Source organism: Stegostoma tigrinum, chromosome 22 (assembly GCF_030684315.1).
Source record: "Stegostoma tigrinum isolate sSteTig4 chromosome 22, sSteTig4.hap1, whole genome shotgun sequence".
NCBI lineage: Eukaryota > Metazoa > Chordata > Chondrichthyes > Orectolobiformes > Stegostomatidae > Stegostoma > Stegostoma tigrinum.
In genome coordinates, this window is record NC_081375.1 from 36000892 (window position 1) to 36017138 (window position 16247).

The following is a 16247-nucleotide window of genomic DNA, read 5'->3' on the forward strand; positions in this document are numbered from 1 at the left end:
CAGGATTGCTGAACTGACTGAGCTCTGCTAAGTCAGTACTCTGCTGTAAGTGTAAATAAGTGTGCAGGACCAGGCAGGAACCTCATCAGTATTGAGGGACCATAGAACAGAAAGGTCACTGGGGTCCCAGCCTGTTTATACCTGCCAATAAGTGTTGTCACCCAGTCTTGAAACTACCTGTCAAATATACAACAGCAACAAACAGTATAAAACATACCCACATCTGAATAGTTGTGAACAAGCAGAAACTCTCTCAGCCAATAAGACTGTTCGCACAACCATAATGCCTATAGCAGTACTCTACATTTACAAAAATAGATCACTTGATCACCTTGGAGAGGCACAAAGACAGATCAAAATTCAGCGAAAATGAGGAAGCAAAATCTGAGAAGATCCTTTACAAGCAATCAAGCTATTCCAGGAGATCACTCAAATTCCTCTTCATTAAGAGCTAGTGCCCTATTAAGAGCTGGTGCCCTTCGTAAGCAGAACCAATTCCAGCTTCCACTTGAAGAAATTCAAAAAAATTGGCGCCAAAGGCATGAAGAAAGATGTATGTAAACAGCCAGAGAGTGGGGAGAAGAGGGGGAGCAGAAAGGCAAGGAAGAGGAGGGTGGGACAAAATAGGGACAAGAAGGGAAAATGCGGAAAAGGATGATGAAACAGGGAAGAGGAGAAGGAGGAAGGGGACAGAAAAAAGAAGTCAAGGGGGAAGGGAGGCAAAAGGAGAGGAGGAAGGAGTAGTGAAATAGTGGAAGGCACAGAGAAGAAAGGAACTAGAGAAATGTGTCAGATTTTTCTCATTTTTGGGAAGTGAATGCCTCTGGATGGATTAGCTTTGATTGTCTGTCCCTATTGCCCCTAAGAAGATGGCGGTGAGTTGCCTTTTGGAAATGCTCGTCTACTTTTAAAGAATGTAGCCTGCTATTCCCTCCTCTCCCTTCCCACTTTCTTGTTTTGGACACAATACTGTGTCATTTGGTTGCTAACTGAACAGGTAGACCCACAAGGCCTTTTGGAAGACAGCTCCAAGGTTTGATCCAGCAGCAGTGAAGAAATGGTGATATGGATGGAATACGACTTGGAGAGGAACTTAACATAGAAACATAGAAAATAAGAACAGGAGTAGGCCATTCATGTCTGCTCCACCATTTAATATAATTATGACTGGTCATCCAACTCAGTGCCATTCCCATTTTTCCCATGCCCTTTGATCCCTTTAGTCCTAGGAACAATATCTAACTCTTCTTGAAAGCATTTAATGTTTTTGACATAACTGTTTTCTGTTGGAAACAATTTCACAGACTCACCATTCTACGGGTGAAGAAATTTCTCATTTCAGTCCTAAATAGCCTACTCCACATTCTGACACTAGAACCCCTTGTTCTAGACTCCCCATCATCAGAAATATCTTTCCAGTATTTACCATGTCTCATCCTGTTGCAATCTTTGAAGTTTCTATGCAATCCCCTCTTTTTCTTCTAAACGATGAATATGAATTTCCTAGCTGATTCAGTCCCTCTTCATACTCTCCCAAGGTTCGGTCTGGTAAATCTTCACTGCACTCTCTCCATAGCTGGAACATCCTTCTAAAGATAATGGGATCAAAACTGCACATAATACTTCAAGTGTGATGTCACCAAGGCCCTGTACAATCGCTGCAACACATCCCTACTCCTGTACTTGAATCCTCTCACTATGAAGGCCAACATGGCATTTGCCTTCTTCAGTGCATGCTGCAAATGCGTGGTTAATTTCAGTGGCTAGTGTATAAGGACACCAGGTCCTACTGCACTCCCTCTTTGCCCAACCTATCACCATTCAGATCAAATCTATCTTCCTGTTTTTGCTACCAAAGTGGATTACCTCACATTTATCCATCATCTCCCATGCATGTGCCCACTCAGTCAACTTGACCAAATCACAATGAAGCATTTTTGCATCCTCCTCACAGTCTACCCTCTCACCTAGCTTTGTGCCTTTTGCAAATCTGGAGATATTTCATTTAGTTCCCTCATTTAAGTGATTAACATATATTGTGAATAGCTAGGTTCAAGCACTGATCCTTATGGTACTTCACTCATTATACCTGCCACTTGATAAGTGTCTGTTACAGTCCCATTTTTTTTCTGTCTGCCATCCAGATCGTTACCCCTCTTAGCAAACTACCACGAGCCAATGAACCTTAATTTTACATGCTAATTTCTTACATGGGACTTTATCGAAAGCTTTCTGAAAATCCAAGTAAACCATATCAGTAGGACTGAGGTCAGGAGGAACTTCTTCACCCAAAGGATTGTGAATCTGTGGAATTCCCTGCCCAGTGAAGCAGTTGAAGCTACCTCACTGAATGTTTTTAAGGCAAGGCTAGATATATTTTTGGACAGTAAAGGAATTAAGAGTTATGGTGAGTGGGCGGGTAAGTGGAGCTGAGTCTCAAAGATCAGCTGTGATCTTATTAAATGGCGGGGTAGGCTCGAGGGGCCAGATGGCCCACTCCTGCTCCTAGTTCTTATGTTATGTTCTTATATCCATTGGTCCCCATTATCAACTACTAGTTACTTCGTTGAAAGATTCCAGTGGATTTGTCAAAGTGATTCCACTTAAGAAAATCGATGATAACTCTGAGGAACGTTCTGAGGAAGGGTCACTAGACCCGAAACATTAACTCTGTTTTCTCCTCCACAGATGCTGCCAGACCTGCTGAGCTTTGCCAGCAACTTTGTTTTTGTTCCTGATTTATAGTGTCTGCAGTTCTTTTGGTTTTTATTCGATGATAACTCTGTCTGATCCAGGCAGTGGTGTCCAAATGCTCCACTATTAATCCTTTTATAGGAAGAATATTGTTAAGCTGGAGAGGACTCATAAGAGATTTACCAGGATGTTGCCAAGACTGGAGGGTTTGAGACATAAGGAGAGGTTGGACAGGCTGTGACTTTTTTCACTGGATCATAGGACGTTGAGAGGTGACCTTATGGAGATTTATAAAATAAGAGGAGAATGACAAGTGTCTTCTCTCTGCAGTGGGGAATTTCAAGACAAGGGGACATATTTTTAAGGTGAGAGGAGAAAGAATTTAAAAAGGCGCAAACAGTAATTTCTTTACTCAGAGAATGGTTTGTGTGTGGAATGAACTTCCAGAGGAAGTTTGGATGCGAGTATAGTTACAACATTTTAGAGAAATCTAGATAAGTACATGAATGAGGAATGTTTGGAGATATATGGGTCAACTGTAGGCAGATGGGCCTAGTTTAGTTTGGGATTATGGTTGGCATGGACTGGTTGGACCAAAACATTTGTTTCTGTGCTGTATGACTCTATAATGGACTCTAGTATTTTTCTCACGTCCAATGTCAAGCCAAACATCTATACTTGTTTTCTCCCTACCTCCATTTTAAAATATTAGGGTTGACATTAAATACCCTCCAATTCATAGGAACTATTTCAGGGTCTATAGAATCTTGGAAGAAGACCACCAGTGTCATCCATGATTTCCAGGGCTTTTATTAAAAGTAGTCTGAGATATAGAATAATGGCCCTGCAAATTTATCAGCATTTAATCCCATCAATTTCCCAATACCATTTCCCTATTAATATTGATTTCCTTCATTTCCTCCATCCCAATGTTGCCCAGCATTTTGGGACATTATTTGTGCCCTTCCTTGGAAAGATTGAACCAAAAGTATGTACTTAATTGATCTGCTATCTCTTTATTCCCACTGTAACTTCCCGTTTCTAACCATAAAAGAGTTTATTAATTGACTAATCTTTATTCTCTTCACTAATCTTTTTACTCTCCTATACCTATAGAAGCTTTTTGCACTCAGTTTGTATATTCTCCACAAGCTTACTCTCATACTTTATTTTCCCATCTTAATAAACCCTTTTGTCCTAGAAATGCAGCTTTAGCATCAATTGAACCATACTCCCAAGCATTTGTTACAAATAAGACCAAGTACACCCAATATGATAAAATGAAAATATCTTTAAATTTCAGAGTTATTCTGTCTGAGTTTATTAGATTTGGTAAGGAAATTGTGAAAATGTTGAGTTTTACGATTAGTATCAGTTGACTGGAATAATAGTCAAAAGCTATTACTTTTGCAAATGTTTTCTACGCTGTACTCATTTAAAATTTATGGTAAAATGCCTGGTGTGACAGTAAGTGAGTTTCCATTGAATGACACACATTTTCCTGATGCATCATTGGCTCCATTGGTGAATCAACAGGCTATGGGCTATACATAGACACCAGGACGTGGCTCAGTAACTGGGCAAATAGTGTGGTATAATATTTCAGGCAGCTGGTCAAAGATTGGCTCACAAATCCTGAACAACCAAATAAAAACAGACCAACTTTTTATTGGTGTGGCTACAATTTTTCAGATCTTGTTGCGTGTAAATGGTTGCAATACAACAACTTACCAACTTTTGACGCTTTTAAAGGTCACACAAGACATAAGTTATGTTGTATAAGCCTGAATGTCCAAACAATGGAGATTTACATCAAGTTACTGGTGCATGTTACTTCAGTGCTGGCTGTGTCATATAGGTTGGACTGTCTATGCAGTACAGTACTGAGGAAATGCTGCATTGTCATTGGGCAGTACAGAGGGACCATGGTAATTTCGCAGGGTCTCTATTTGGAGACCGTCGCACTGTTGGACGGTCTTCAGTAAACAGTGGCTGCACTGTCTAAGATGCAACTATTGGATGAACCATTAAACTAAGTAAATGTAAAAAATGCCATGACTCTATCTGAAGAATAGCAGGTGCATTCTTCCCCATATCTTGTGCAATGATTTGCCATGAATTAAGATGAAAGAAAATTAAATCGTGTTTATCTCACAATGCTGCTAAAGTGCCATCAACCTGTACTATTAACTCTGTTTCTCTACATAGACATTGCCAGATTATTAAGTATTTCAAACATTTGTTGATTTTATTTTGAATTTCCAACAATAGAGTATTTTGCATTTGCTTGCGTCTCGGTACTATTTATGGGAGTTTGCTGTATGCAAATTAGCTGCTGCATTCAACAACAGTGGGTGGCATGGCGGCTCACAGCTGCAGGGACCTGGGTCTGATTCTAGTCTTGGGCAACTATCTGGGTGGAGTTTGCACATTCTCCCTGTGTCAGCATGAGTTTTCTCCAGTGCTCCAGTTTCCTCCCACAGTCCAAAGGTGTGCAGGTTAGGTAGATTGGCCATGTTAAATTGCCCATAGTTTCCAGGATGTGCAGGCTGGGTAAATTAGCCCTGGGAAATTCAGGGATACAGGGGTAGGTGGATGGGATACTCTTCAGCGGGTCAGTGTGAAGTCAATGGGCCGAATGGCCTGCTTCTATACTGCAGGAGTTCTATGAAAATTCTATGTATTCTATTGCCTTCAAAAGTACACCATTGGTAATGAAGAGCTTTGAGTTATCCTAAGCAAATAAAAGGCACTACAAACATAGAACACTTATTTTCATATAATGAGTTTATGTTTAGGCAGAATGCTGACCGGCATCAGTTTGCAACCATTACATTGCCTCATAATGTGATGAGCAGCTAGGGCTCATTTTCATTTTACAAGAATGGAAATTGATACCAAGTTCTGTTCCTACTTTTGAAGTAGCGCTGAGGAACATTTGGTACCTTCTGTTGAAGAATAACAATGGACTATTAACGAAATTAAGGCACTGTTGTTAAGATGTCCATCAGAGCAGTGTCATTCAAATGTTCCATTTTTATGTTACACAGGAACAGAAACAGCTGTTTAAACTTGTTCAACCACATAATTCAAGGTGAATATTTGCCAAACTACAACAATCAATTTTTACAGGCAACTGTAGGGGTGAGTGATTAAAACCAGATTATATATGTCCCAGATTAATGTTCATAGTTTTAATGAACAAAAGCAGGGAATTACAGAACAATGTCCAATCAAATTCTACAAACGTATGGATTGTAAATCTGATTCAGAGATAGTAGGAACTGCTGATGCTGGAGAATCTGAGGCAACAGGATGTAGAACAGAGGAGCTGAAAAGCTATAGTTTTGGGTCTGGATCCTTCTTTGATTGTAAATTTGGTTTGAATCACTTCTTTGGGAAAGTAGTTGGGGTATTTCTGTCAAAACTGGTTGCACTGATGGGAGGATGCTTCCTTGTTTCCCACCTTGGTCTTGGAGTCACCACTTGCAGTGACTCATATCAGTAGGCCGTGGCAATTGTCCCAAACAATTGTAGGGATCGAGGCCCCAGAGCCAACAGGATGAGACCTTCAGGGGCCCTGATTCTTGCCAAGGGCAAATGTGTTTTACCACAGCAACTAAATAAAACACTGGTCTAAGAACGAGGACAGGCACACCGCAATCAAATGGACAGTGCCTGAGGGAGAAAGAATGCAGTCTCACTGAGTTGCAGTATATGAATAATGCAGGAAGTATGAGTATTATAAAATAATATTGCTGTAAGCACATAGGATATCGATACAGAATTAAACTTTTCCTTCAGACCAGGCATTAAATGATCAATTCATCCCTGAAGCAGCAGAAGAGGATAAATGAAGGGACAGCAGACACAGAGCTGAGACTAAACTAGAGCTGTGCTGATAAAACAGTATCTTTACTGTTAACGCTTATCACACCCGCAGGAGGTTTTGTTAACATTATACCAATGCAAAGGATGATAGCCGGTATTCCACGCAACTGTGTCCCAGAATAGAATTCAACTGCACCATCTTTATTCCTCCTTTCCACTGTTATTCTGACGGAAGTCAAAGCTCTTCCTCATTGTCAAGGACTTTTGAGTTGTTTTATCCAAACATTGCCTCAACATTCTGATGTAATGATGGAGAGGTTCAAATAACATTATATAGGGGTATAGGAGGGACACTGTAGAAGATGACAGGCCAAGAATAGAATATTGCACATCATACAATGCTGGAATGTGTTATATTTGATCTAATTTGGACATTGTGAACAGTTTATATGACCTTTACACGTGGATTAAGTATTTTGAGTAGAAGCCATGATAGAATGGAGCCGATAAAAGGGTATAGTTTACATAAGGGAGGATCATCTATGGTAGGGCACTATTATAGGACAGTATAATCAAAAGATTTTGGGCATGAAAGGAGTCCTGATATTTCCCTCTGTGACAACGATGTGACTTTTTTTACTTAGACCCAAGTCCCAGTTGTACTTCCATTTGCTCTTTCAGTATGAATTTTTGAATCTGTAAGAACACAAAACAAATAATTTAAACAAGGTATTTTCAAGACAGGATAAGGTCGATTGAACCTCACCAGAACATTACTTTCCAAGAATCAATCATACCCAGCTACTTTCTATGTACAATCCCCAATCCATCCAACTATCTTGTCCCCTTAACCAAAACCACCTCACAATTTTCTCCCCATTTCCCTCAATCTCACTTTGGCCCAATCCTCTCAGCATGGCTCAAGTCCCTTTGATAGAACGGGACAATGAGTTGGGTATTCAGCACTGGGTCCCTCAGAATGCGACAATATGTTGAGTTTTGAGCTTTGGGTCTTTTGCAGTGGGACAATGTCTTGGTTTTGAGCATTGGGTCTCTGGGTCTCTCAGAGGGGGACAGTGGGTTAGGTTTTGAGCACTGGATCTCTCATAGTGGGACAATTTTTCGGTATTGAGCACTGGGTCTCTCATAGTGGGACAGTTTTTGGGTGTTGAGCACTGGGTCTCTCAGGATAGGACAGTGGGTTAGGTTTTGAGCACTCGATCTAGTGATTGGGACAATGCATTGGGTTTTGAGTGCTGGGCCTGTTAGAGTAGAACAGTGTGTTGGATTTTGAGCACTGTATCCAACAGAGTTTTTTCAAGTATGAATTCTTGTTGGGGGTGTGGTAAGTCTATAACAAAGGGTAGCAGTGATCACTGGGGTGAACACTGAAACTAACTGTAATACATGTCATCTTCTACCAACTTGGTGAAGATCAGCTAATTCAGTTGAGATGATCAAACTTGGGCCAGTTCAATTACTCACAGTCTGAGCTATTACAAATATCCATCTGTTCTACTTTGCTTCCAAGAAAGTTTCAAATACAAGTTTGATGTATGAGGTTCTAAAACTATGTCTTGAGCTGATTTCCTGTTCCTGTCCTTGAGAAATGCCTTCCCTCAAGGCACGCTATTTGAAATATGCAGTCAACCCCCTTAAAATGGCAAAGTAAGGAGGTGTACCTACACCAATTGGACTCAATACCCCACTGAATGTCAATTCAGGTTTCAATGACCATTGTCCAGTGTTCACTCAGAGGTCAGTACAGACTCTTCACCTTCTACTTCAGGGATGAAAATACTAGCTCTGAGCGAAAACCTCACTCAATAGCAAATGCAATACCCATTAGTTTCATCCACTAGAACATTATGGAATCCAATTGCAGCATCAGCCTTGGAACTCCCACATTGATTATAGCAGTCAGAGCACGTGTGAATGTTCTCTATGTCCAGACGGTGATGCAGAAATATTTTTACTTTACATTTTCAGTTATCAGAAATGAAGAGTCTTTTCAGGTTTACTGCTACTGTACGTACCTTCCCACTAGCAGTCCGAGGGAAATCATTAACAAATACCATGTACCGTGGGATCTTGAAATGGGAGATCTGTTAGGAACAAAGAAATTGACAGTTTCAAAATACTGCTTCAGTTTTTCCTCTCGCATCTCCCTCAAGTCCAAATTATACGGTGATGGTGGACTATGAAGAATCAGTGAAACCTTCCTGTCCTTCTCAGCCTATTTTATTCACTTCCGTCTCAAGTCCCTGTTGTATCTTTGGTAGATCAATGCTGACCATTTGGAGTACCAACAGAACTATTTAGTGATTTGCAACCCAGTCTGAAAGAATAGAATGTGATCTCAAGCCATGCTGAACTTTTCTGAGGTGGTGGCTTCTAATATCACCACGATGCAGCTACTTTGCAAATTTGAAAGACATGATAAATTTCCCTGAGACTCATACCCATTACTATCTTACTGACTGGGAACATCAATGAGAGAATCTTGAATTCAGGGCAATCTTGATCCCCTATTTTTTCATTTCAATGGCCAGATACAATGCGTAGAAGTTAAAGTCCCTGACATGGGTAACACCTACCAGTTGCAGAATGCTGGGAAATGTGCAAATCTTCTGCTGAGGAGGCTTAACTGTATATACATACAAACAGAAGATAAGAGGAAGAGTTGGCTATTCGACCCCTTGAGTCTGCATTGCCATTCGGCTGGCTGGTCATTTAGCTCAATACATTAATTCCACCCTTGCCCCATTTTACTTGATTCCTTTAGCCACAAGAGCTACATCTAACTCCTTCCTGAAACACATAATGTTTTGGCCTCAACTACCTTATGAGTGAATTTCGTAGGCCCACCATTATCTGGTGAAGAAATTTCTCCTTATTTCTATCCTGACCTGGCAGAATTTGCCGGGCACCCTGTGGGAGCCACAAGAAAGTTGTGTGACTCCCATTCATGCCATTAGCGAGTCTAAATGACATCCTGCCAGAGGAGGACAGATTTCCTTCTTGAGGCCTCTTCTTGCCTCTGGCATAATCACGAGGAAGTTTCCCTGTGCAAGGACATTTCTCACCAAAATGGGCTGAATTTATTCTTCAACACTTTGCCCCAAATGCTCACCACTCTGACTAATAAAATGTATTCTAATGACTCTCTATGTCCATTGTAAAGAGGACTCTTTCTTATTAATCTTATTGTTAACTATATATAAGTATGATCCACAAAAGCACTTACCTGTCCCTTACAGTACGTTTTAACCTCCTCAACTGTGCATTCCATTCCATCGTGGACTTTCACACAGGCACAGAGTTCTTCGCCCATCTTGTCATCATGCACTCCAACTACCTGCCATCAGAAAATAGAGTTAAATACCACCAAACAGACACAGCCACTCCCTCCGTCCCACCATCGCACACTACACCCTGTTGCAGACTCATTTATTGAGCTAGAAGAATTCTTAAAATGTAAGGAGAGGTTTTTAATTTATACATTGCAACCTCAACAAGAAACAGTGAGGTTCTGAACTTAGATTTTGGGAATTAATCTAAGTGGTTGGAAGGGGAATCAGTGGGAAACATTTTTGTGGAAACAATCATAACTCAGTTTGGTTTAAAGAAGTTATGAAAAAAGATAAAGATCAAAAAAATTTAAAATGTCTAAACGGGGGAAACGCCAATTCAACTAACCTCAGACGTTATTGAGCAAAAATGGACTTGAAACTGTAAGTTAACGGCAAATCAGTGTCAAAGTATTGGGAGATGTTCAGTGTTCAGAACAGCTTGTTCCCACTAGGAGAATGAGTCTGATCACAGACACGGATGTCAAAGAGAATAGAGTAGGATAAGGCAAAAAGAAAGCATATATCAGATGTCATTAGCAATAACCTGCTCACTGACACTCAGGTTGGGTTCCACCAGGGCCACTAAACTTCTGACCTCTTCACACTTTGGTCTAAAGATGGATAAAAGAGCCGAATTCATGAGGTGAGGTGAGAGTTACTGCCTTTGACACCAAGGATGCATTTGATTGAGAGGCATCCTACCTAAACTGGAGTCAGTGCAAATCAAGGGGCAAACTCTCTGTTGGCTGGAGTTGTAGCTGATACATGGGAAGATGGCTGCAATGTTTGGCGGTCAGTCATCTCTGCTCCAGGACATCTCTATAGAAGTTTCTCGGGTAGTGTCCGAGGCTCAACCATCTTCAGCTGCTTCATCAATGGCCTTCCCTACATCATTACGTCTGAAGTGGGGATTGTTGCTGATGATTGCATAAATTTCAACACCACTAATGGCTCTTCAGATATTGAAGCAGTCCAGGCAAAAATGCAGCAAGACCTGAAGGACATCCAGATTTGAGCTAACAAGTTACACATAATATTTGTGCCAAACAGTCCCAGGCAATGACCACTTCCAACAAGAGAGAATCTATGTATCATCAGTTGAGATTTAGTGGCAGCATTATCACTGAATGCTCCAGTATCAACATCCTGGGAGTAAGCATTGACCAGCTGTATAAATACTATGGCTACAACACCAGGTCAGAGGCTAGGAATCTTGCATCAATTCAACTCCTAACGCCCCAAAGTGTGACTACTATCTACAAGGCACAAATCAGGAGTGTGACAGAATACTTCCTACTTGCCTGGATGAGGGCAACACAATGGCACAGTGGTTAGCACTGCTGCCTCATAGTGAGCTTAACTTGGGTTCAATTCCAACCACAGACAACTGTCTGTATGGAATTTGCACATTCTCCCCATGTCTGCATTGGTTTCTGCTGGGTGCTCCCGTTACGTCCAACAGATGTGCAAGCTATGTGGGTTGGCCATGCTAAATTTCCCATTGTGTTCAGGGATTTCTAGGTTAGGTGCAATAGCCATGGGAAATACAAGGTTATAAGGAAGGGTAGGGGGAAGGGTCTGGGTAGGATGCTCTTTGGAGGGTTGGTGTGGACTTGTTGGGCTGAATGGCTTGTTTACACATTGTGGGCATTCTGTGAGTGCAGCTCTAAAAACACTTCTGTTGGGCAACCAGAGATGGGCAATAATTGGTAGCCCTGCCAGTAAAGGCCAATTCCCATGAAAGAATAAAAATAAATCCTACAAGAAAGTGCAGTTTCCAATGAAACACACTCAGAACAGGTACAACACAGATCACTAAACACTCTACATAACACGGTCCAATTCTCTGGGGAGCTGATTTTACAGCATACTAAACTTGAAAAATTTAATATGTGAAAATCTTAAAAGTTGATCTTTCTCTAAAATGAAGTTAGACTTTCCATTCAGATTTTGACATAGCTACAACAAGGGCATGAACATGCAGCAGAGATGTTGCTTGTAAATCATACACTGTTTGGGAGTTTCTGTCAAAATATACTGCAGAGAGTAGGGAGTAAGCTGGAAGATAATGGCACAGGCCAGTAACAACAATAAAAAGAGAACATGTGTTGAGTTTCTTTGATCAGACTTTGAGGAGGTGAGGAGGCAGGTAAAAAGTAAGCCCTCAAACCCTGAGGGAAAAGCCAGTTTAAAAAAAACGTTACTTGTTAATGAGTGCACTAGTCATACTAGACCTCCATTTTGAGGATCAGTATTTTCATTCATCAATTTTACTGGTCTTAGCAGTACCACATACAAACGAGAGTGGAAAAAGAAAATAGTAACGATCAATACATGGCTTGAAACATGGTATAGGAGGACAGGTTTCAGATTCTGGGACCAGTTCTGAGGCAAGAGGCAACTATTCAAAAGGTATAAGTTGCTCCTCAAAATGACAAGGATGTTTTAGGAGAATTTAAACTTAATTTGCAGGAGAATGGACACCAACATATAGAAACAGAAAAGAAAAATTAAGGCACATAAGCTGAGTACTACTCAAGAAGGAAGTTATACCATATTAGATAGCAGCAGGTTAAGAAGAGCTTCAAGGAATGAAAAGGGGTTGAGTAGAATGCACAAATGTAAGCCCAGGAAGTTTCATCAATATGTCTCGTGAATTAAAATAATTGACTTGTACAAGAGTACAAACTGCTCACGCATATTGTGAAGGGAAAAAGAGAGGTGGGGTAACAGTACTGATTAAGAAGATATTGTGGAGTAGAAAAGAAAGGACATCCATGAGGGGTGAGTCAGACTGATCGGCAAAGAGAAAGAAGTTAAGGTGATCAGCAAAAAGAATGGCGTCATGAGATTTACCTTTACAGACAGAGGGTGATTAGGATTTTGAATGTGATTCCTAAAATTGTGATGGAGGCAGGTGAAATTGTGGCTTCAAAAGAGGATTGGCTGATTATGTGAAGAGAAAAACATATTGCAGAGCGCTGGAGAAAGGATGTGGAAGTGTCACTAATTGAGTTGCTCTTGTAAAGAACCAGAACTGACACAATAGGCTGAAAGGCCTCTTTCCATGCTGCAATAATTCTATGATTCCATAGATTGTGTGATTTCTCCTCATAAGTTAAATTTGAGAGGTCAGTTATCAGTCAAAGGTCAATATGTCCTTTCGGCATCCCAGCATTGTGCATAAGACTCCAGATAAGAGCTAAGAAGGGTTTTGTATGGTTTAAGTACGAATTCCTAATGCCTGGTAATCTCGTCGTCTAGGCATGGAGTTAGTATTTTATCAAGCGTTTTAATCATAATTGTACCTACTGATGACATTTTCATGATCTATGTATCTTGCCACCATCACTACTTCCGCACCTCAAATTTTCTGCTTCTCCGCTGTTTCTAGTCTTTCACCATTTATTAAATATGCATTTTCTCTCCTTATGGTTCAATCTAGGTGGTTTACAGTGTTGCTTGTCTTTGAGTAATTGACAAATTTAGAGGTGTGATCTTTCAAAATCTTTGTTTAAATCATCAATGAACAAGATAAATAATTGAGGCACTACCATAGATCCTAATGGAATTCAAGCTGCCTACAAAAATGCCACCCCATTCTGCCTACTCCCTTTTCCTCACATTTAGCCAATTTTCTGATCAAGTCAATAGTTAACCTTCAGTTCCACAAGCTTCAACTTTAGTTAATAGTCTGTATAAGGGGTCTTATTCAGTGACTTCTAGAAGTCTATATGAATTTCAGAAAATTTGAAGAGGCCAGCTGTGACCTCTCCTTTACCAACCCACTCCAGTTACACCCAGCGAATATACTGTAATCCACTGGTATAAACCATAGTTTAAGTCACTTACCTGGACTTTGGTCTCACTTACCTGGACTTCATGTATTTTTGGATGTGTATGCAGAAATGCTTCTATTTCTGCTGGATAAATGTTTTCTCCTCCACGGATAACCATGTCTTTACATCGGCCAACAATCCGACAGTAACCATACGCATCAAGTTTGGCAATATCGCTGGAAGTGCAGGACCAAGTAATTAACACTGCATTTCTGCAAAGTTTACCTGAGATCATCAGTTTAATTGCTGGCTTTCTGTGAAGCAATGAAATACAGGAAAGTGGAGGATATTGGCCTTCTCTTGGTAAAGTCAATGTGTGTTTCAGTTGTATGGAACTTGATATCTCAATTTTGCCAGGCTTCAGTTAAAGGTTCTCAGCCATGGTGAGTGAACGAATGCTGCAACTGACTTCAGCACCCCAAAGGCACCTCCCAATAGAGTCATTTAGTGCAGAAGAGGCCCTTTGGCCCATTGAGTCTGCACCAACACATCAGAGGCACCTGGCCTTCAACCTAATCCCATTTGCCAGCACTTGCCATCCGCAGCCTTGAATGTTATGATGTGCCAAGTGCTCAGCCAGGTACTTTTTAAAGGATGTGAAGCAACTCACCTCTACCACCCTCCTAGGCAATGCATTTCAGAATGGCACTACCCTCTGGGTAAAAGGGTTCTTCCTCACATCCGCCCTAATCCTCTTGTCCCTCACCATGAAAGCATGTCTCCTCACGATTGACCCTTCAACTAAGGACAGCAGCTGCTCCTTATCCACTCTGTCTATACCCCTCAAAATCTTGTACACCTCAATTTTTCTCTGCTCCAAGGGAAACAACGTTTCCTCATCTCTTAAATTTTCCATCTCAGGCAGCATTCTAGTAAATCTCCTCTGCACCCCCTCCAATGTAATCACAACGTTCCTGTGATGTGGTGACCAGAACCACACATAATACTCTCACTTTGATCTCACCAAAGTTCTACGCAATTCCCACATGACTTCCCAGCTTTTGCAATCTATGCCTCGACTGATAAAGGCATGAGTCCCATTTGCCCATTTCACCACCCTATTAATATGAGATCGATGACTCCATCAAGGAAAGAGGGCAGAGGGAAATGACAATAACCGAATTGATGGATAACCAAAGATCAACAAGTATTTGGCACCAAGTTACAAACTGGAATCTAAATGAGGAGCTTGAATAATATCATAAATGACAGTGTTTCAATCTCTGGAACTTACAATAATGATGAGTGCGTACACACGCAAGTTTACTTTAAAGAAAAAGACTGCGCACAGACTTGCTCACCGTTTCCCATATCTCAGTTGCATGCACAAATGTAAAAATATGGGTTCTTACTTTGCCTGTAGCCTGATTGGCCCTGTAACATTGCGTGTTGATTAGTTTGATTAGTTATCCAGGCTCCCTCATAACTTACAAGCCAGGGAAAGTTGACTCACCCTGTTTTGTACCAGCCCCCTGGTGTGATACATTCCTTTGTCTTTTCTGGTTCATCCCAGTATCCCAACATAACAGTGTATCCACGGATCCACAGCTCTCCTGCTGTGTTCAAAGGAAGGAGTTCCTCAGTTTGGAGATGCACAACCTTGGCCTGTAACACAGATTAAAATGCCATGAGGTAGGGCTGGAGGAGCTGTATGTTGCAATCATGCTCTAATGAATCACTCTGTTTGCCCATGTTCTAAATATATTGGCTAATTCTTGAGGTGCCAATCCTCCAGGAATTGGACAAGCTGCTTCAGAAATTGAGGACTAATCTCAGACACAAATGTGAACAATTGAAGAAGGAATTCAAAATAATATTTGAAAAATCATTTATTTTCCTTTTCTTGAAATACTTTTTGCTTAGTAGCTATTAAAAGATAGAACTTGGAATGAAATGTGTTTGACTGAGAGAGGTTGCTTTCTTATTGGCCTGGGAAGGCAGAATTTGTGGAGTTTGTGTTATGATCCCATATCGGCTCTCCAAGTTTTATTATAGTCCCAGACGAGGTCTCAAAATTTGTTCCAATAAGGTTAAAAACAATTAACCTTTACTGTTTAATTCAGCAAAATTTGAACTCCCAGTTGCTTACTGAGAGAATAAATTTTGATATACACAGCTTAATAAAACAAACAGTCAATTTTACTTATCATGCTCTCACATCAAGAATAAACATAAGGTAAATATGCGTTAACAGGCCAGCTTAGGCTGTACATACTAAAAACTGCTTATCAAATAGTTGACATAACAAAAACAAGTTCCTCAAATTTTGAGCACCCACTCAGACACCAGACAATACTAAGTCACAAAAAAATCGCCAATGCTGTGTCTTCCTTGTGAAGGATTTCAGTTCCCCTCCATTGAGGATACAGCTTTTGATTTCCCTCAAAAGTTTCTGTAACTCAGGTACAATGGCTGTTCACCTCTCAGATACTCAATCACTTCCACTGGATTCACAGGGCTGTTGACTAACATTTAAACACTGGCAAATCCAAACTTTTCAGCTGCTCTGAGTGGATCATTACGTTTCCAG

General features: G+C 40.7%; 1 protein-coding gene across 2 annotated transcripts in view; it reads right to left on the reverse strand.

Moving 5' to 3' along the window:
* Nucleotides 1–5463: 5463 nt before the first annotated feature.
* Nucleotides 5464–16247, reverse strand: part of acsf2 (acyl-CoA synthetase family member 2) — a 161077-nt gene continuing 150293 nt past the window's right edge. For both annotated transcript variants that reach the window (XM_048555342.2, XM_048555343.2), the window contains 5 exons: nucleotides 15171–15322; nucleotides 13752–13893; nucleotides 9773–9883; nucleotides 8562–8630; nucleotides 5464–7221 (listed from right to left, as the gene is read on the reverse strand). In XM_048555342.2, coding sequence (XP_048411299.1) covers nucleotides 7162–7221; nucleotides 8562–8630; nucleotides 9773–9883; nucleotides 13752–13893; nucleotides 15171–15322 — 534 coding nt within the window. In that variant the 3' untranslated portion in view covers nucleotides 5464–7161. The remainder of the gene's footprint in view (nucleotides 7222–8561; nucleotides 8631–9772; nucleotides 9884–13751; nucleotides 13894–15170; nucleotides 15323–16247) is intronic.